Source organism: Culex quinquefasciatus, chromosome 3 (assembly GCF_015732765.1).
Source record: "Culex quinquefasciatus strain JHB chromosome 3, VPISU_Cqui_1.0_pri_paternal, whole genome shotgun sequence".
Classification (NCBI taxonomy): domain Eukaryota; kingdom Metazoa; phylum Arthropoda; class Insecta; order Diptera; family Culicidae; genus Culex; species Culex quinquefasciatus.
In genome coordinates this window covers 143,495,335-143,515,704 of record NC_051863.1, presented here as the reverse complement: position 1 = coordinate 143,515,704, position 20,370 = coordinate 143,495,335, and the positions used below count along the sequence as shown (strand labels likewise).

General features: G+C 36.5%; 1 protein-coding gene across 1 annotated transcript; it reads left to right on the top strand.

The window, feature by feature from the left end:
- Nucleotides 1–378: 378 nt before the first annotated feature.
- LOC6054526 (UDP-sugar transporter UST74c) lies at nucleotides 379–20,327 on the top strand. The gene is made up of 5 exons (XM_038261254.1): nucleotides 379–1,967; nucleotides 15,727–15,971; nucleotides 16,034–16,238; nucleotides 16,296–16,519; nucleotides 20,155–20,327. The coding sequence occupies exons 1-5, from the start codon at nucleotides 954–956 to the stop codon at nucleotides 20,309–20,311; spliced, it is 1,845 nt and encodes a 614-aa protein (XP_038117182.1). The 5' UTR covers nucleotides 379–953; the 3' UTR covers nucleotides 20,312–20,327.
- Nucleotides 20,328–20,370: the final 43 nt, after the last annotated feature.

The window sequence follows — 20,370 nt, the reverse complement described above, 5'->3', positions numbered from 1 at the left end:
AACACGCAGAAAAATAAGGCATATTTGAATCAACAAAACGTTTTGTTGATTTGAAAATCATGATTTTTGCTGAATCAACGCTAAACGTCAAAGCAGCTTTTTCAAAACAACAAAAGGCTTTTGTTGAATTGAGAAAATCAAGGTTTGTTTCAACGCAAAATCGGCGTTGATTATATTCAACAAAAATTTTGTTGATTCAAACCTCGTACAGGCTGATTTTACAAAACATTTTTCTGCGTGAATAAATCAAATTTAGATAAAATAAATTCAACTCTTTTCGCCTGCAACAAACGTAAAACTCTCTATCTCCTTTCTTTGTTCGCTCTTCCTGCTGCTCTCTCTTCATTCACGCCAGCGCTGCTGCTGAGCTGTCATTCTATCGTCATTCTTTCGCGAGTTGTCAGCGCAGCCGGTCGCGGTTTCAATTTTCCGTCGCGGGTGTTGATTTCTTTCCTCCTCGAGCAAAATTCCAAAAGGAGGAGAAGGAAGACGGTTCGGTTCTCTGTGTTCTGTCGACTAATCTGGACTAATTAATTGGCAGAAGTTTGGATCTACGTCGGGCAAATCCAAGGAAAAAAGTGCCACGTTAATCAATAGTTTTCGGGGCGGCGATGACGAGCCGTGTTCCGACCGCGAAAGACGGAGGAGGAGGCTGAATCGGGAATCTCTCTTGCTAGTGCTGCGTGTAGTTGTGCACGTGTGAGTGTGTGTGTGTGTGTGCGCCCCTGGAAGAACCTTGAGCGCTGTGTGTGCCATCAAAGACGGAACGTCAAAAGTTAAGTTCTTTTTTGCCACTTGAGCATCGGTTCCGAACTAATCGAAGGCTATCATCAAATTAAAGTTAGTTGTGAAGGGGATGAAGTGGGAGGTTTCGTGGACGTAGAATGATAAAGCTAAAACAAGAGAATCGACGAAACCTTTCGACAGTTTGAGATAAGCAAGAGTGGGTCGCGATGGGAGCGATGGACGGGGCCGGAAACGGCGCCGATGGGGTGACTCATCTGATGAAGCTGTCCAGTGCGCTGTTTTACGGGATGGCCTCGTTCCTGATCACCGTGGTCAACAAGACGGTGCTGACTTCGTACCAGTTTCCGTCGTTTCTGGTGCTGAGTTTGGGCCAGCTGGCCGCCAGCATCGTAGTCCTGTTTCTGGGCAAACGCTTCAACATAGTCAAGTTTCCCGACTTTAGCCGGGATATCCCGCGGAGAATCTTCCCGCTGCCATTGATCTACCTGGGCAACATGATGTTTGGCCTCGGTGGAACGCAAGCCCTCAGTTTACCCATGTTTGCCGCGCTCCGGCGATTCTCCATCCTCATGACGATGATCCTGGAGCTGCGAATCCTCGGCATCCGGCCAACCACCGCCGTTCAGGTCAGTGTGTACTCCATGGTCGGAGGCGCCCTGCTGGCGGCCAGCGATGACCTCAGCTTTAACCTGCACGGGTACATGTTTGTCATGATCACAAACGCCCTAACGGCGGCCAACGGAGTCTACATGAAGAAGAAGCTCGACACCGCCGACATGGGCAAGTACGGCCTCATGTACTACAACTCCCTGTTCATGTTCGTGCCGGCCCTCATCGGCACCTGGGCTTGCGGCGACCTCGATCGAGCCTTCGAGTTCCCCACCTGGGACGATCCCTTCTTCGTCGCCCAGTTCCTGCTGTCCTGCGTGATGGGTTTCATCTTGTCGTACAGCACCATCCTCTGCACCCAGTACAACTCCGCCCTCACCACCACGATCGTCGGCTGCCTCAAGAACATCAGCGTCACCTACATCGGCATGTTCATCGGCGGCGACTACGTCTTCTCCTGGCTCAACAGCATCGGCATCAACATCAGCGTGGCCGGCTCGCTGCTGTACGCGTACGTCACCTTCCGCAAGAAGACACCCGCGGCGGCGTCCAGCGGAGGCGACGACCGGAAGCTGCTACTACCGTCGGCCAGCGGCCGTATCGACAACGTGTGACGAAACAGCTGCGGCTGTTGAATTTGATTTCGCGAGAGCTGTGTTGGCTGTGACTGGCCCGAGAGGAAACCAAAGTGCGTGTGCGTGAGCGCGATTGCGAGTGTTGAAACTGTGTGCGATATAGAAGATTTTTTACCGAGAAGAAAGCACTATTTAAGTTCACCATTAAGCCGAGTTTAGTTTATTTTAGCATGTATTGGATCAGTAAACGCGGAGTTCGACGTCGACGGCGCCGAACTCGGAAGAAGTGAATTTATATGAATTTTTACATTCGTGGAAAGAAAATGTCCCTTCTTGACTCAGCTCGTCAGATATTTGCGGTAAGTTGTCATTCTCAATGTTCACACCTGGGTGTGACATTTGATTCCACATACATCTTGAAACGTTCCAACGTCTCAAGACTAATCAGTCTCGGAATAGCTGTAACCTGCCGCTGTTATCAATCATCGTTGTTGATAATGTGGAACGACACTCCGTTATCAATGGGAACTTTGATTCAGTTTAGAAGTTGAACTCTCAAAATGATTCTGTCTTGATGATTAAAAATGACGAAAACAATTAATTTTCCAACCCGAGCAGACGGAAATAACTTAGGAATAACATTTTTAGATATTTGAAAATACTAGGCCATGTATGTTATTTATAACAAGATTTGTTATTCGTCGTGATTTTTTTTTTGTTATTGGATTGTTACTGTAATAACAGACTTATAACATTTTAAGTTATTCTTAGAACAAATCTTTGTCATTATTTTTTTTAACAACTAATCCGATCATCCCAATAACATTTGAAGATATGCTTCCATAACAGAAAATCTTATTCCCAAGTTGTTTGGGCTTTCAACCAGTATCAGAACAATAACAATTTTTGTTATGATAACATAAACTGTTATTAAACTCTAATGCAAATATTTATTTATTATTTTGCAAAAATTGATTTTCCAAGAAGATTGCACAACACTTTCTGTTATTTTAACAGTATTTGTTATTGAAATGGTATGGATTTTGTTATTACCGTCTGTCCGGGAATTGTTTGCTCAACACTGAATAATTTTGTGAAACTCAACAGTGACTCAACACTCCTTTTCTTGCATTGTTAAAAAAATCTTTTTGGTTCTATCAAGTCTTGGTCCTGAACTCTACAGTAGAGTGCTCAGAAAAAAATTACCCCCTGCTCCACAAGCGATGAACAGTTCTGGAGTTTTTTTTTTAAAGGTCCAATAAACCAAATTTCTAGTTTTTGCCTTTTGGGTGTTTTGAAACCGCCTTGAGTCAGGGATATTAAAAAACACCCAAAAAGCAAAAACTGAAAATTTCGTGTATCGGACCTTTTAAAAAAAAAACTCCAGAATTGTATGGGCTATTTCAAACTCCTGTGGCAATTTTGAGCGAAATTGGTTAAGATTAACCCATTGATACCCGAGCCTGAAGTTGGCGAAGAAAATGCTTTTCATACGAACACGACTTTTTTAAATCGCTAATAACCTTTCAGGATCGAGTTTGACAGCTTTGGTATATTCCACAAAGTTGTAGTGCATTAAATTTCCAATGAGAATTTCACTTTTGGGAATATTTGAATTGAAGTAACGCACCCTGCAGACAAACCCGTAAAAATGTTTGGTTTTTCATACATTTCGACGCCAACATTTCAAAAAGCATCATGTACAAACCATGCGTTTTGAGAAAAACGCATTTGAATGTTGAGCATCCATTTTCAATTCCCATTTTAATATAAAAGCAAAATAAGATGTTCTAATAATAACAAACGATGAAAAACGTTGCTTTCGTTGATACTTGATCATTCAAATTCAATAAAACATTATTTCCGTCGTTTTATTTAAGAAAAACAAACATAACCTTTTTTTGAAATTACCAACGTCTATGTCACCCTGCTGTCATTGAGGAGGGCGCTTTGTTATGATTCGTTTTTCTTCGCCGAATGTACATGGCGCTTTGTTCATGATGCTTTTTTTTCGCCACGAGGTTTATGTAGTCTTTTATTTGACAGGTTGACAGGGCTATATAAACAGGGACTGCTGATGGCAGAGATTTTGTTTATGTTACTTTATTTAAAATCATGATTAAACAGACTTTACTGAAGTAACTTTTGCTCATTTTTGGTGGAGAGGTAGCTTATTAGGAGTACTTTTAGAATATGCAATAACCCAGAAAGTGTTAAAATGTACATGATGCCTTTTGAAATGTTACCGTCGATTTTTCGATTTTTCCTCGAGCAGCAATGGAAGAATCTTCATCAAAAGAAAATCTTAAAACGCTCATCAAGAAAAAAAATCAGAAGGAAACATGGCTCTCCTTTCTAGCGCACGAGAGATCGGTAAAAAGAAACTCAAAAAAATCATCTGGATTATTCGGCAGAACACCGATTTCACTACTACACTCACACGGCGAAAAGTTACCTGGCACTTTTCGTAAATAAACAATCTTGTCAACAAAACGAAATAAATGAATTTAAGTGGCGCTAACATTGAAATTCACAAAAAAATCATCAACTGATTGATTTTCTTCGATAATTTCAAGAGCGATTTTCTTTTGCGTGTTTCGCCTTCTCTCTATTTTGCGGGTGATTAAAGTTCGCAAGATTATTTTGCGATTATTCCATCCCTGCCCTCGAGTATCAATGGGTACATGTTGACCGATTTTGCTCTTATTTGGTCCAGTCCAGTCCAGTCCAGTGTCCTAAAATAGCTCAAGGAACAATATTCAGCTTGTGGAGCGACGATTCATAGTTCCATATTCTTGGCACCCTACTCTACAGCTCCTAATTTGCCTACCTCTGTACTTCGTTGCAATATTATTTTTAATCAAATTTCATTAGAAATAATTCACCTCAAGTTTAATATAAATTCACGGACGACCTTATAAAATTTAATAATGAATACGCCTGCAAAAAAAAGAATGAATGCTCAAAAAACTTAATCGCGTTCACAGAAGAGTAATTCTCTAGAAATCCTCAAATTTCATCGAGTTTTAAAACTTTAAAATATATAGTTTATATTTGTTGATATTGATGATGCATGCATCTCGAAGCCATTTTGCATCATAAGTTTTTCCATACAGGGGAAGGAACCTAATGCTCCATAAAATTGTGCTGGCTGACCGTACAAAAAGATCACACGTTGATATTCGAAAATCTGTACCTTGAGAAAAAAAATCTGATCGATTTGGTGTCTTCGGCAAAGTTGTTTGTTGTGATTAAGATTTTTCATAAAAATAGGTACTCGGAAATCCAAAATACCCGTTTTTTATTTGACTTTTTATTACTACAAGTTAATTTCCGAAACAAGTATTTTTTATTTTCGTTTTTTTTTAATACTTTAAAGACATATTTTGAATTAGAGTATAGGACGGTGCAAAAACTGTTTATGATTTAAAAAGAATTGATTTTTTGGAAAAATCTAAAATATTGTCAAATCAAATTTATAAAATAATTTCTAATGTCTATATTCTAATGTTCTATGCTTTTTCAATTTACTAGTTTTTTTTTAATAGGGGAAATATACCATTTCTCAGCCTATTTCTATTATCGGCCAATCAGCACTTTGATCATGAATTACAGCTTTCATAAAGTGTTTTTGACTGTTCCAAAGTAATAAATAGCTCAAACAAAAGTGAGCAAGCAACTCTCCATTGTTGATACATCTGAAAACGTTGATTTAATAGCGCAAAACGGCAAAAGTGATGAGAATTGGTCGAACGGCTTAGACTGATTAAAATGGGTATATTTCCCCTACTAAAAGTTTCACAAAATATCGTATTTTTTCGAAAGAACTCCAATTTTTCTAATATGCAATACGAATTGAAATTTTATATGCTTTTTCATTTTATTAGAGTTTTTTTGGAAAGTAATAAAATGTTCACAAATTACCGTATTTTTTTCGAAAATACTCAAATTTTCCAAATATGCAATATGGGTATCAAACGAAGCTAAATTTTGCATGCTTCATACATATATTCAAATTATATGATACAAAATTTTGCGTCGTTTGATACCCATATTGCAAATTAAAAAAAATGAGTATTTCCGAAATTCGTATCATATAAAATACGGTATTTTGTGATTTTTTTTTTGTATTTTACAAAAAAAAACTCTAATAAAGTGAAAAAATTGAGAAAATTCGTTTGATATCCATATTGCAAATTATGAAAATTTGAGTACCTTCGAAAAAATACGGTATTTTGTGAAAAATTTTGAGTACATAGGGGAAATATACCCATTTTAATCACTCTAAGCCGTTCGACCAATTCTCATCACTTTCGCCGTTTTCCGCTATTAAATCAACATTTTAAGATATATCAACAATGGAGAGTTGCTTGCTCACTTTTATTTGAGCTATTCATTACTTTGGAACAGTCAAAAACACTTTATGAAAGCTGGAATACATGATCAAAGTGCTGACAGGCTGATAATAGAAATAGGCTGAAAAAGGGTATAGTTCCCCTACTTTACTTTGAAACTTACTAGATTTTCAAAAAATATATTCTTAGTGAAAGTATTGAAAATGTAACATGATACGGTTTAATTAATCGATTTTAGACAGATTTTAAAAATGAGTTATCGTCCATTATCGGCGATAAGATGATCGCCGATAGAATTATCGCAATAATGATAACGATAGATTATCGTTATCTTCCCGACGTTAACGATAGAATTAGTGTTATCGTTATCCAGCCTCGATAATTTTATCGTTAACAACCTTGAAAGCAAAGTCGATTTGCGATACTGTAAAACATTACTTAGTCCCGAAGTATATGAAAAATCTCCATTTTGAACTCAGACAATCATAGAAGATTGATCCATGATTATTTAAAAAAAAATTGGACGTAGATTAGATTGGCCTTCCTCTCTCCTTTGATTCAATGAAAACCTACTGTTTTCACATTGACCTTTTAACATTTTGACCTCATCGCGATACTAAAAAAAATTGCAATATTTTTCAAATTTTGGTAACGTTTTCCTTCTAGCCCACAAGATATTGAATTTAAAAGGCCTGATATTGTTTTTCTATACCGTCATTGGGGGTGACCATGGATCAAAAAACGATACACCTCTCGTAATTTCTTAATAACAAAAACAATTTAAATAACATCGAAAATCTTTCAACGTAGATTTGTTCTTAGATAGTTAACTAACATTTTCCCAAAATATGGTGGATTATGATGAACACTACCTTAAATGCCAATAGTTTGAAAATTGACCCAATCTCACCCCTTAGAGGGGTTGACATTGAGTCAAATGAAACTAAAATGATGCTCAAATACAACGATATGTTAAAAACAAGTCATTCAACAGTGTTTCTTGTTCGAGGGAATCGTATTGACATGCTACAATGTTTGAAGTGAAGAATTTTAAACATTTGGGTAGTTTTCGAGCAATTCCAATAAAAATATTAGAAAAATGATTTTTCGAGAGGTCATTTTTGGCGTACCTGAACTTTAGACAGCTGCCAAAATAACAGGATTTGTTCTAGGAACAAGATATTTTTTAGAGAAGTCTTCTTAATATGTCCCCTACACAACCCTTTAAACACAATTTAGTTTCATTGAGAAGAATCTGAGAAATTGTATAATCCGTAAGAAATCACTTTGACCCAATCTCACCCCCCAGACCCAATGTCACCCCCACTGATGGTAATAAAATAAGATTCGTTAAAGAAATCGTGCCTTCCATTTCAATAGGGCACATATTTTTTTGCAAACAAGAGTGTATCGGTGTATCCCTCTCACACCTTAAATAAATTGTAATTCTAGAGTAAATTTTCAAAACAACCTATGAGTCATGCATAGGAATTGCAGATAGAGCCTTTTGAAAATTTAATCTAGGTTTTAGTAAATCTCAAATGACTCACTTTTGTTTACAAAAGTTATATGCCCTATTGAAATGTTAGGCTCCAAATCTGTGGTTAGTTACATTTTCTGTTTTGAAATTCAAATAATGCCACAACTTTAAATTATTCTACACATGTCCGTATCACTCTTTTTGGATTTGTAGTTATGTATGATACCGTTGTATCTTGTTCGTCAACTTCTTCAACCGAAAAGATTGCGAAAAGAGCAACCACCAAAGCAGCAAGTTCTGATGAATTTGCACCCCAAAAACTGAACAACGCTCATAAAATTGACTGGACGCGTACAAATCTCTCCTCACTTCCTCAGCTTTAACTCTATTCCGTTGGCACATAGGGGAAATATACCCATTTTAATCACACTAAGCCGTTCGACCAATTCTCATCACTTTCGCCGTTTTCCGCTATTAAATCAACATTTTAAGATATATCAACAATGGAGAGTTGCTTGCTCACTTTTATTTGAGCTATTCATTACTTTGGAACAGTCAAAAACACTTTATGAAAGCTGGAATACATGATCAAAGTGCTGACAGGCTGATAATAGAAATAGGCTGAAAAAGGGTATAGTTCCCCTACATTATAATGTGTGCGGTGGCATTTTAAAGTGGCATGACGACGGAGTTCCCCCCGCGAGGCTTGTGCTCCAAGTCCAAGTTCAAGTTCGCCTTTGTGGCATGGTGGCCTCATCGTATAGAAGAGGAGCTCTCGCGGGAAAGCAAAACGAACGCGGCGATAAAGTTCGAGGCAAAAGCGAATAGTTGAACGAATAGTGTGCCTCAGCCTATATTTATTGGAACGAGCGGAATTTTGTCCAACCTGGCTTTCGGACAAGACAATGACCTCGGGCAAATTAACCGTACACACACTTGACGAGTTAAGCGCTTTATCCGGAATGCAACGCAAAATTTCTTAAGAACTTTCAATGTCAAGCAAAAGTGACGAAAGCTTGTCGTATGACGTGTGGCACGTGCTGTCCGAAAAGTCACATACAAAAAATAAGCACCTGGGTGCAACAGAAATATGTGCTACCGATATGGTGGAAGTGCTTATTATGAATAACAACAACAGTTTGCTGACTCTCTTTTCATGCCCAATCGTGCAGGTAAATTACGCAAGGTCAACGCGATTTAATGATGGTGATGTAAGCACGAACTCATCATCCATTTGATTCTCGTCATTTGTTTGGGATTGATTGGAGGTTAAACGTGTTTTTCTCAGTTGTTTTAAGGGTTCCTAGCAGATTTAATCTAATAATTAACCAGTCAATTCTCATATTTTTTTTTGCGTTTCGAAACCTTCAATACCAAAAATATTGACATACTAAAACATTTAGGTTTAAGCTCTAGGTTCTTACAATTAGCATTTATTGTTATTTTGTTTGCAAATGTTGAGCTTGACACAATAAAAATTAAAGCAGAAAATAATACTTGAATGCAAATTTTAAATTTGTCTTGGACCAAATTTCACTTAAATGATTGAAAATTGATTTTTTTTTTCTTTTAATCAAACATTGCATTGTACAGTAGTTGTTCGGTAACTGGGCGTTGTTTAACTGGGCTGCTTTTTAACTGGGCGCTCGATAACTGGGCCGTAGCCCAGTTAAAAAGCAGACAAACGTCAAAAAACCAAAACAAACCAAAATGACCTAGGGGTTAATGGATGCAATAATCATATTCAATAAATAAAAGAACTTTTTTCAAACTTTTGTTTAATTTCAAGTTACAATTAAAGAAATATGAAAAGTAAGCATTGTAAATAAATTTGAGTAACTTTTATTTTTATATTTCATCTGGAAAATATTATGCATCAGTGGTCCCCTCGTTATTTTTTGTTCAGTCTAGTTAACGAGCTGCATTCGGTGACTGGGCTACGTTCTCAGCCCAGTTAACGAACAACTACTGTATTGTTTTACGACAAGTTTGACGCATTTTTTTTCAGAAGTTTCGATGCCATTTGAATAAACACAGCTTGACTTACGTTGATATTAGACAAGAAATAAATATACCTTTGATACTAAGGATTTCGGCAGACATTTGCAACCTCTTTCTTTTCATCACACTTTTATCAAGTGATATTCGCCCGATCAGAGGTAAATAACACAGGAGTACCAAATTTTGGTATTAGGGGAAATATACCCATTTTAATCACTCTAAGCCGTTCGACCAATTCTCATCACTTTCGCCGTTTACCGCTATTAAATCAACATTTTTAGATGTATAAACAATGGAGAGTTGCTTGCTCACTTTTATTTGAGCTATTTATTACTTTAGAACAGTCAAAAACACTTTATGAAAGCTGTAATCCATGATCAAAGTGCTGATAGGCCGATAATAGAAATAGGCTGAAAAAGGGTATGGTTCCCCTACTTGGGAAAAAAACAGGGACCAAAATGAGCAATTGGTTGCCTAGTAAGATGGTAAAATACCATGAAATCATACCAAAACCTTGTGTGTGGAAGACCACAACAATACTAAACCATGTTATTCCAAGGGTAAACCATGTTATTCAAAAAAAAAACAATTTCGTTTGCGTACTTTCTTCAACCGCGCAATAGAGAGGTGGCAAATTACGCAAAAGAAAATCGCTCACGAAATTCTCCAAGAAAATCAATCTACTGATGATTTTTTGTGAATTTCCTTGTCAGCACCACTTAATAATATTTATTTCACTTTATTTACACACATTGCCTATCTACAAAATGTGACATGTCATTTTTCGACGTGTGACATTACACTTGCAAGTGTAGTAGTGAAAAAGATGTTCCACCGAATAATCAAGATGACCATTTTTTTAAATTCTTTTTACCGATCTTTCGTGCGCGAGAGAGGAGAGCCATGCTCCCTTCGGATTTTTTCTTCTGATGAACGTCCAGAGATTTTCTTTTGATGATGATTATTCCATCGCTGAATATAACAAAATATTTTGCAACCACACGGAGAAAAAAGAGTTCCCAAAATCGTGAACACGCGTTCATGAAAATGGGAACCCCGAACTAAGTGTTCAATTTGCATGGTACGTTTTTCAAAAACGTACCATGGGATTTGAACACTTTGGTCGTGGTTCCCATTTTCATGAACGCATGTTCAAGATTTTCGGAACTCTTTTTTCTCCGTGCAGAAGCATCCAATTTGGTCAATTCTACCAAAAGTTATAATATTTTTAAGAAAAAAAATAGGGGTCAAATGACTAACCGTGCGTTTGACTGATAATGCCACAAAATTAAACTGTCAATACCTGGATTTTGCAACATTGGTAGTACCATGGTTTTTTTATTGTATTCCAACGCCCATGAAATATAAGATTTTGGTATGCCTGTGGTCTTCCACATCCATGAAACCAAGGGCACATTTTGGTCGCTGGCATTTGTAAAACCAAGCTTTGGTACCGTAAAACGAGGTGACTTAGATGGCATTCATAGGTTTGAGATTTTTCCGCAAAATGGAGAGTACAAATTAAATACAAGGGTCCTGATTTTCGGTTCAATGAACAGAAACCACTCACTCATTGCCTATCCATTCGTCGCCTATTCCAACCCGCTAGCATTCATGAGCGAATGATACTCGCAAGCAGCCAGCGAGTGGTCCGAACTGTTCACTCAGCGAACAAATACATCGTGTAAATATTTGCCTACTCCGTCAGTTTGCCATCAATTTGATTTTGGATCTTGGTGGAATTTTTTTTGAATGGTGTCTATAATGTTATGAAATCAAAAAAAAATGCAAAATTTAATTGATAACATTGATTTTAAGCAACCCAAATCAATGAGTATAACGCATTGTATCAGAGAAAAAATGTTTTCAGTTTAGAGTGATCGGTGACGTTCGGCCTGCCTGAGCCGTTCGGAGACTGAGCCGATCAGAGAGAGAAGGAGAGTAGAAGAGAGAGTGTTCGGGAGCGAATGGTGTGAAAGTGACAAACGGTAGGAATTCATCAGGGCAGTATCGCGTCGCCTGCTATTTGTGCTCGCGAGTGGAGTGGTTGTATGTATGTTAACTATAATTGTATGTTATAAGTATGTTAACTATAATTAAGAAAATGTTGATGAATAGCATTATTTTAATCTTCTCAAAGTGTCACGATTTTCTCAATGAACATGATTTTGAATCGGAAAATGGAATGCATTTTTGGATTTTTTGGACACTAGGAGAAAAAATAAATAAATAAAAAATAAATATTTATTTTGAAACATGATTCAGAAAAAATCTCCAAATTCAATATAAATTGTGAAAACTTTTGATTCGTGCTTCGATATTTCTATAAACAAAACTAGTTTTAAAGAATTTCTGGCAAAAATCTGACTTTTTAACAATTTTACCTAAAATATAGATGTATTTTGTTGAAAAGCTTATAAACTTAGCTAACTAAATATAAACATTGATTTTTTTCATTAAAAACTTTATTAGCAACACAGCAAAAAATCCGATGGTAAAATCGCATGCAAAAGCATGCACATCACCTTCGTCAAAATAAACACTTAATATTACACACTGCATGTACAATTTTTGCAACGCACAAAAAAAAGTTGCAACCGACGGGATTCAAACCCAGCACCAACAGTAAGGACTGGCGCCTTAGCCCACTCGGCCATCAGACCGATGAAGAACTGTAAGGATAAACGCATATATGAGCTTGACATTTTGGTCAAGTAAGTTTCTCATACTAATGGGCTACATATTTCAGATTGTAAAATCACATAAAATTGCATAAAATAATGCAATATTTATTTTACACCCAGGCCTTTTACACACAGCTGGATTACTACTTTTTTAGCTGTGAACCTAAGTGATGGTACATTTGACGTAAAAATAAAGTTTGAACTCATAAAATATGATTTTAAAAAGAAAAACAATGACAATGTTACCTCGGAATTAAAACTAAGAATTTTTAACGTAACTAGTTTTTTAAACACTATTGAAAATACTTTTTTCAAAAATAGTGAACGGACTTTGTGGGGCCTACACCAGTACATGTTTTAAATAGCATTGTGATATCATTTTCGATTTTTTTTACTGACTTAAAAATGAACTGCTGGACTAACAAAATATTCAAATTTTACTAAAATGGGGTCGCCGAACTCGTATTTAAAGTTAAAAGTAAGAAAAAAAATACGAAAAAAAATTATGATCATGATTCGATTATCCGAAGTCTCATACAAACCTTCGGATAATCGAAACTTCGGATAATCGAGCTTGAACTGTATAAGTTTAATATCGAAACATCAATTACTTTGAGGAATACTTCCCAAATCTGATAGTAAAAGTTTAATTCAAGGGTTTGTTGGTTTGTACTGATTTTTTTTCGATTCTCACTGAATGATTTCTCCTGAGTTTTTTTTCCATTTTTCCATTTTTCAACTGGTAAAGTTTTTCTTAACCAGTTGAAAAATATTCCAAAAATAATTTGAAATCTTATCAATGTCACTCCGGTTTACGCTATGCTGTTTTTTAGCCCAGCAGTTCATTTTTACGTCAGTAAAAAAAAATCGGAAATGACATCACAATGCTTTATATGCAACAGCAAAATCGACTCACCTGATAATTTCATGTTGTTCTCAGTGAATTTTTTCGCCACGTCGAATACATCCTGTCCTTGATGAACGGCATATTTTTGAAGTTGAGCAATTCTCTATGAAATGGTGCCTTCGGTATGCCCAAAGAAGCCATTTTGCATCATTAGTTTGTCCATATAATTTTCCATACAAATTCGGCAGCTTTCCATGATGTATGATGTATGAAAATTCAAAAATCTGTATCTTTTGAAGGAATTTTTTGATCGATTTGGTGTCTTCGGCAAAGTTGTAGGTATGGATACGGACTACACTGGAAAAAATGATACACGGTAAAAAAAAATTTTGATTTTTTTATTTAACTTTCTATCACTAAAACTTGATTTGCAAAAAAACACTATTTTTAATTTTCTTTTATTTTTTGGTATGTTTTAGAGGACATGAAATGCCAACTTTTCAGAAATTTCCAGGTTGTGCAAAAAATCATTGACCGAGTTATGAATTTTTTAATCAATACTGATTTTTTCAAAAAGTCGAAATTTCGGTCGCAAAAATTTTTTAACTTCATTTTTCGATGTAAAATCTAATTTGCAATCAAAAAGTACTTTAGTGAAATTTTGATAAAGTGCACCGTTTTCAAGTTAAATCCATATTTAGGTGACTTTTTTGAAAATAGTCGCAGTTTTTCATTTTTTAAAATTATTGCACATGTTTGCCCACTTTTGAAAAAAATATTTTTGAAAAGCTGAGAAAATTCTCTATATTTTGCTTCTTCAGACTTTGTTGATACGACCTTTAGTTGCTGAGATATTGCAATGCAAAGGTTTAAAAACAGGAAATTGATGTTTTCTAAGTCTCACCCAAACAGCCCACCATTTTACAATGTCGATATCTCAGCAACTAATGGTCCGATTTTCAATGTTAAAATATGAAACATTTGTGAAATTTTCCGATCTTTTCGAAAACAATATTTTCAAAATTTTCAAATCAAGACTAACATTTCAAAAGGGCCAAACATTCAATTTAACGCAATTGGATGTATGGGCTTACAGATATAAGTTTGATTACATTGCTCATAACCGAAAATAGAATATTTTTTTCAGTGTGGTAGAAACCTGGATAGTAAATAAGCTTACGTAAATATTAAAACGAGTCTAATTAAAAAGCTTTCAAAGACAAACTTATGGGAAATTTGACGAGCTTTTCGGTAAAAAATATTTACGAGACTGAAAAATCAAGTCAGGATTGGACATAGCACAATGGTCAATATGGAGACTTTTATGTAAAATTGTCTGCACAGCTAATAATGTAGTAATCCTGCTGCGTGTAAAAGGCTTGGGTGTAAAATAAAAATTGCATTATTTTATGCAGTTTTATGTAATTTTACGCCCTGAAACATGTAGCCCATCAGTATGGGAAACCTACTTGACAGAAATGTCAAGCCCATATATGCGTTAATCCTTTCAACTTTACATCGGTCTGATGGCCGAGTGGGCTAAGGCGCCAGTCCTTACTGTTGGTGCTAGGTTTGAATTCCGTCGGTTGCAACTTTTTTTTGTGTTTGCAAAAATTGGACATGCAGTGTGTAATATTAAGTGTTTATTTTGACGAAGGTGATTTGCATGCTTTTGCATGCGATTCTACCATCGGATTTTTTGCTGTGTGGGAAATCGATTCCCACTATCCGTTTTTAAAAATTTTGACGTTTAGACCACTTTTCAAAAAAACAGTTTCAGTAAATGATTTTTGTATTTTTTTAGGAGAGACATACCATCCTGTATTTTTCATCAGTCTTTTTGTAACATCATAGGCTATTTCCTCAAAAAATATGAGCGAAAAAAAATCGTGACATCACATTGAAAATTAATTTTTAAACTTAAAAATCAAAAAATCTCTTAGAAGTGGCGTGTATTTTTGTTTCAGTGTATTTTTTTTTTCAAAAAGCCCGTCCAATTTCCTACAAGTTTGTCTTTGACCACTTTTTGATACGATGCAACGGCCTTGAGTCACAGTAATTTTTATATTGCAAAATACAACAATATTTAAATACCTTACGCCCTTCTCAAATGTTATTTTCGAGTACTATTGGCTCCATATACACAAAAATGGCTTATATAGGCCTAGGATAACATGTCTACAAAGTTTCATTGAAATCGGAGAGGGTCGGGTACAAAAGTACCAGAAAAATTCCTGATTTGAGCTGGAATTGCTCTATAGTGCTTTTTTTTTTTTTTTTCAGAAAACTAGTCAAATTTCCTACAAGTTTGTCTTTTACCACTTTTTGATACGAACTCTCTTCTTAAAATTCATTATCTTGTATCATGTGTATTACTAGTCTCATACCGGTAACATCAAATAATTTGTCTCAATCTTAGCAAATTTAAACCACGATGCTTCTACGTCGAGTACATCCCGTCAGATTGGGCCGCACAATCCAGCGAAGTTTGACCACAACGATATCTCGAAATGAGTCAACAACCACCACCTCCGAATCACCACAAACAGCACCTCCTCCTGCACCGGATGCATTTACGGAGGAATTCTTGCGCAACCAAATCAAGGTCACCGAGCTCCAGCGGGTCATCCTCGGTGTGGGAAGTTCCCTGGCCGCTCTCATTAACCCACGAAGGTATAAATTCTTAAATTTAGTGATGATCATAACTTCTAACGATTTTGATTTTATGCTAAAAGACACGACATGATCGCCTGCCTGGGCGAAACAACCGGCGTGCCGGCACTGGACGCCATCCGCCGCCAGATGCTGGCCTCGGACGAGGGCCGGCAGATTCTGGCGGACCGGCCGCGCATCAACACGCGTACCGTCGACATGGCCGCGCTCAAGGCCCTGCCCGAGACCAGCTTCGGCCACCAGTACGTTCACTTTCTCGAGAAGCACGTGAGTTTTTGAGCGCAAAAAATGATTCTCTTTTCTGAAATGTTTGACTTTTTTCAGGATATAACGCCCGATTCCCGGGCCGAGGTCCGCTTCATGGACGATCCGGAGCTGGCTTACGTGATGACCCGGTACCGGGAGGTGCACGACCTGGTCCACACGGTGCTGGGCATGCCGACGAACATGCTCGGCGAGGTGGCCGTCAAGTGGGTTGAGGCGCTCAACACGGGGCTGCCCATGTGCTACGGTGGGGCCGTCTTCGGGGCGTTCCGGCTGCGACCGAAGTGAGTGATGGTTTTTTTAATTCTTTTTTTTTTTATTTTGGTGAATATTCGTATCTTTTTCAGGCTGGTATAAATTTTATTTAAAGTTATCGGTTGGCTTAAAAATCAGGAGGCCAAAAAATATATTTTTTCAAAAAACTTCAAAATTTCAATGAAAATTTAGAGCAAATAGCTGAAATCAATAGAAAATGCATTCTCCGGCTTTTATAACCATTTTAAGCATGTTTGGTAGCCGTGGTCAAAAAAATTAAAGTTGCTCAAATAAAAAATTATATGAGATTGCCCGAAAGAGTACTCAAAATGGAGGCTCAGGCCAAAATTTCAGCCCATTTGGTTGAAAACTGGCTTGCCTTGAGCAGGAACAAGTTTAAATGGGAATTAACCCGTAAAACTGGAGCATTTCGGTAAATTATTCTGTACAAGTCAGCCGTTAACAAATGACGACTGTTGCATACCATGGGCTCCAAGGGGATCGTCTGGGGAACAATTCCTCCGAAGGGCGCAAGACTATCCGAGGCCCCTGGTTTTGCCTTGAACCGGATTCATTCCGGCGCTGGGACCATGAGAATTTCTGCGACGCCGGAATAAATCCGGTTCAAGTCAAGACCAGGGGCCTCGGATCGTCTTGCACCCTTCGGAGGAATTGTTCCCCAGACCATCCCCTAGGACCCCATGGTATGCAAAAGTCGTCATTTGTTAACGGCTGACTTGTACAGAGCAATTTACCGAAATGCTCCAGTTTTACGGGTTAATTCCCATTTAAACTTGTTCCTGCTCAAGGCAAGCCAGTTTTCAACCAAATGGGCTGAAATTTTGGCCTGAGCCTCCATTTTGAGTACTCTTTCGGGCAATCTCATATAATTTTTTATTTGAGCAACTTTAATTTTTTGACCCGGGCTAATGTTTGGGTTTATTCAAAAATCCTTTACTGTACAGTACCGCAAAAAGTTTTTATTTGCTAAAATGTTTGTTTTCGTCAAATCTAACCAATCCTCCCCACCCCCCCCTCGAGCCGAAAACAAAATCTTTGAAAAATATTTGCATCAACCTTATTTGGTTCAAACTTATATTTTACACTTTTGGATGTAACAAAAATGATGAGCTAATGAGCAATTCTCTACCAAAACCGGAAATGGATTTTATTTGTATTTTTTTATTTGACTCAAACTTTGTGGGGCCTTCCCTATGACCAAAAAAACTATTTTGTGTCATTGGTTCGCACAAACAAGTCTCCATACAATTTTGGCTGCTGTCCATACAAAAATGGTACGTATATATTCACAGCTGAAACTTTTGAATGAGTTTTCTGATCAATTTGGTGTCTTAGGCAAAGTTGTAGGTATTGTTGAGGACTATTGAGAAAAATAGGTACACGGAAAAAAAATCCGAATTTTTTAACATTTTTTCACAAAAACTCAATTTCCCAAAAATACATTTTTTTTTATTCTCGAGATTTTTTGATATGTTTTAGGGGACAAAAACCCGCAACTTTTGAGCCATAGAGAAGTATGGTCAAAAAAATCTGCCGCCGAGTTGTGATTTTTTGAAAAAATAGTGATTTTTGGAGAAAAAAATTTTTATGCAAAAACTTAATTTTTTATGTTAATTGAATTTGCAATCGAAAAGAACTTTACAGATTTTTTACAAGCTGCAAGGGCTACGTTTTCAAGATATAGCCACCGAAAGTTTGATTTTAGCTAAATATTTGCAGTTTTTTGATTTTTAAAAATAGTGGCCATGAGTGACCATCTTTGATTTTTTTAAAGTTCAGAAAATTTGCTATAAAATTGGCTAAGAGACATTGAAGATTGGACCTCTGGTTGCTGAGATACAGCGGCTGAAAGAAAAAGAAACAGGAAAATTGAAGTTTTCTAAGTCTCACCCAAACAATCCACCTTTTTCTAATGTCAATATCTCAGCAACTAATGGTCCGATTTCCAATGTTAAAACATTCGTGAAATTTTTCGATCTTTTCGAAAACCATACTTTTAATAACAATAATTTTGAAATCAAGACTAACATTTCAAAAGGGTTGAACATTCAATATTACGCCCTTTTGAAATGTTAGTCTTGATTTAAAAAAAAAATTGTTTCCGAAAAAATCGGTAAATATGAATCTCGAAAATCAAAAAATGCGTATTTTGGGCAATTGAGTTCTTGTGAAAAAAGTTAATAAAGAAATCGGCAATTTTTTTCCTTGTACCTATATTTTCTCAATAGTCCTCAACAACTTTGCCGAAGATCAGAAAATTCACTCAAAAGTTACAGCTGTTTGAATACGTACCATTTTTGTATGGAGACTTGTATGGGTGCACCAATGATACAAAATAGCTTTTTTGGTCATAGGGAAGGCCCCCACAAAGTTAGAGTCAAATAAAAAAATACAAAAAATAAAAATGGTCCAAATCGGCCGATTTCGTAGAAAATTACTCTAATGGACGTGTTTTTTTAAGCACTTTGGCCACTAAAGCGATTATTTTCAACATCACTGACGTGTAGGCCTGATACTTGTTTCTATATTTTGAAAATGTTACCAAAAATATGAGAAAATTACACAACATTGTTTTTGCATTGAAAATAGAATTCACAATTTCTAAAATATAAGTAACATAAAAAAAAACATGTTTCGTATTTTTTTTTTTTTTTTGCAAAACTTATATTTTTGCAGTAATTTACAAATTTGAAAAAATAATAGAAAAATTGCTAATTGCTTCGTTTCCGAGTTTTTAAGGCTTTTTCTATTATTTTGATGTTATGATAAAAACTTAACGATTCAAATTTTATTTCTTCATTCAAATTATTTAAAAAAAAAATAGTACTGACATTACTTTCTGAAATTCTTTTTTTTACTTAGCTTGGCCATAATATTGTGTCACTGTTAACTGACAAATATAGATTTTAAAAAGATAACAATCCTTTTTTTTCCATGAAAAAGAAAGCGAAAATTTTAAAATTCCACCAAAAGGTGGCGTTAAATGTGTCGGATCATTGTCAAGTGTGAGATTCCTGAGTAAAATATTATGATTATTTGCAAAACGATCCGCGTTAACCCTGACGAGTTATTAGTGATTTAAAGAAGACGTTTTTGATTTTTTTTACCAGCTTTAACGATCTATCTATAATAGCGACCGTAACCGATTTCGGTCGAAAATTTCACAGTTACTAATTTTTGTATAAGGAATCGAATCGGTATCCCTGAGCTTGAATTTGTTATTGGCACCCTATCGTGTAAGTGTCAGTGCTTTAAATGAGTGATAGAAAAACTATCATTTGATGATTCTTGCGCTTAAATATCAGAAGGTACAGCGACCGTCACTAAAGCTTGCGAGTCGTCTTCTTTTATATCGTGATTGTTCCTCGTTCAAGAACAATCACCGAAGATTCTTTTGTTTTCTCTGAAAACCGCAATGAAAGAACGTGATGATTGTGAATGCGGGAATAAGAGAGAAAAAGAGAATGTCACACGGGATTGTGTAAAAACGAGATAGGGGCCGGCATTCCTTTTTGCTGAGTATTTAGCGACGAAGGGCAGTGAAAGTTAGGAATAACTTTAGGATTTCGGGCATTATGACTGTAGATTTTTTTCCATCACATAAAAATCTTCTTCTATTTATACCGTTCAAATTAACTTCCAGACAACGCCAAAACTACCTACGCCACTACCTTCCCTGGGCACTCAGAATGGGCCGGCAGGTGCACCCGCTGATGAACGTCTACTGGGAAAAGCGATGGGAGCAGGACATGGCCGAACTGCGACAGGAACTGAACATTGAGGAACTTGTCATTAATTAAAATCCGCGCAATCAAAAAACTAAAATTGTCGTTTTTTGCTAGTAGTAAATATATGTATT

Bases quoted from the DNA above. Each gene is read 5' to 3' on its own strand.
- LOC6054526 (XM_038261254.1), top strand. From the start codon at position 954: ATGGGAGCGATGGACGGGGCCGGAAACGGCGCCGATGGGGTGACTCAT. The intron at 15,972-16,033 runs GTATAAATTCTT...TTATGCTAAAAG, and splicing joins GCTCTCATTAACCCACGAAG to ACACGACATGATCGCCTGCC. The intron at 16,520-20,154 runs GTGAGTGATGGT...ATTAACTTCCAG, and splicing joins GCGTTCCGGCTGCGACCGAA to ACAACGCCAAAACTACCTAC.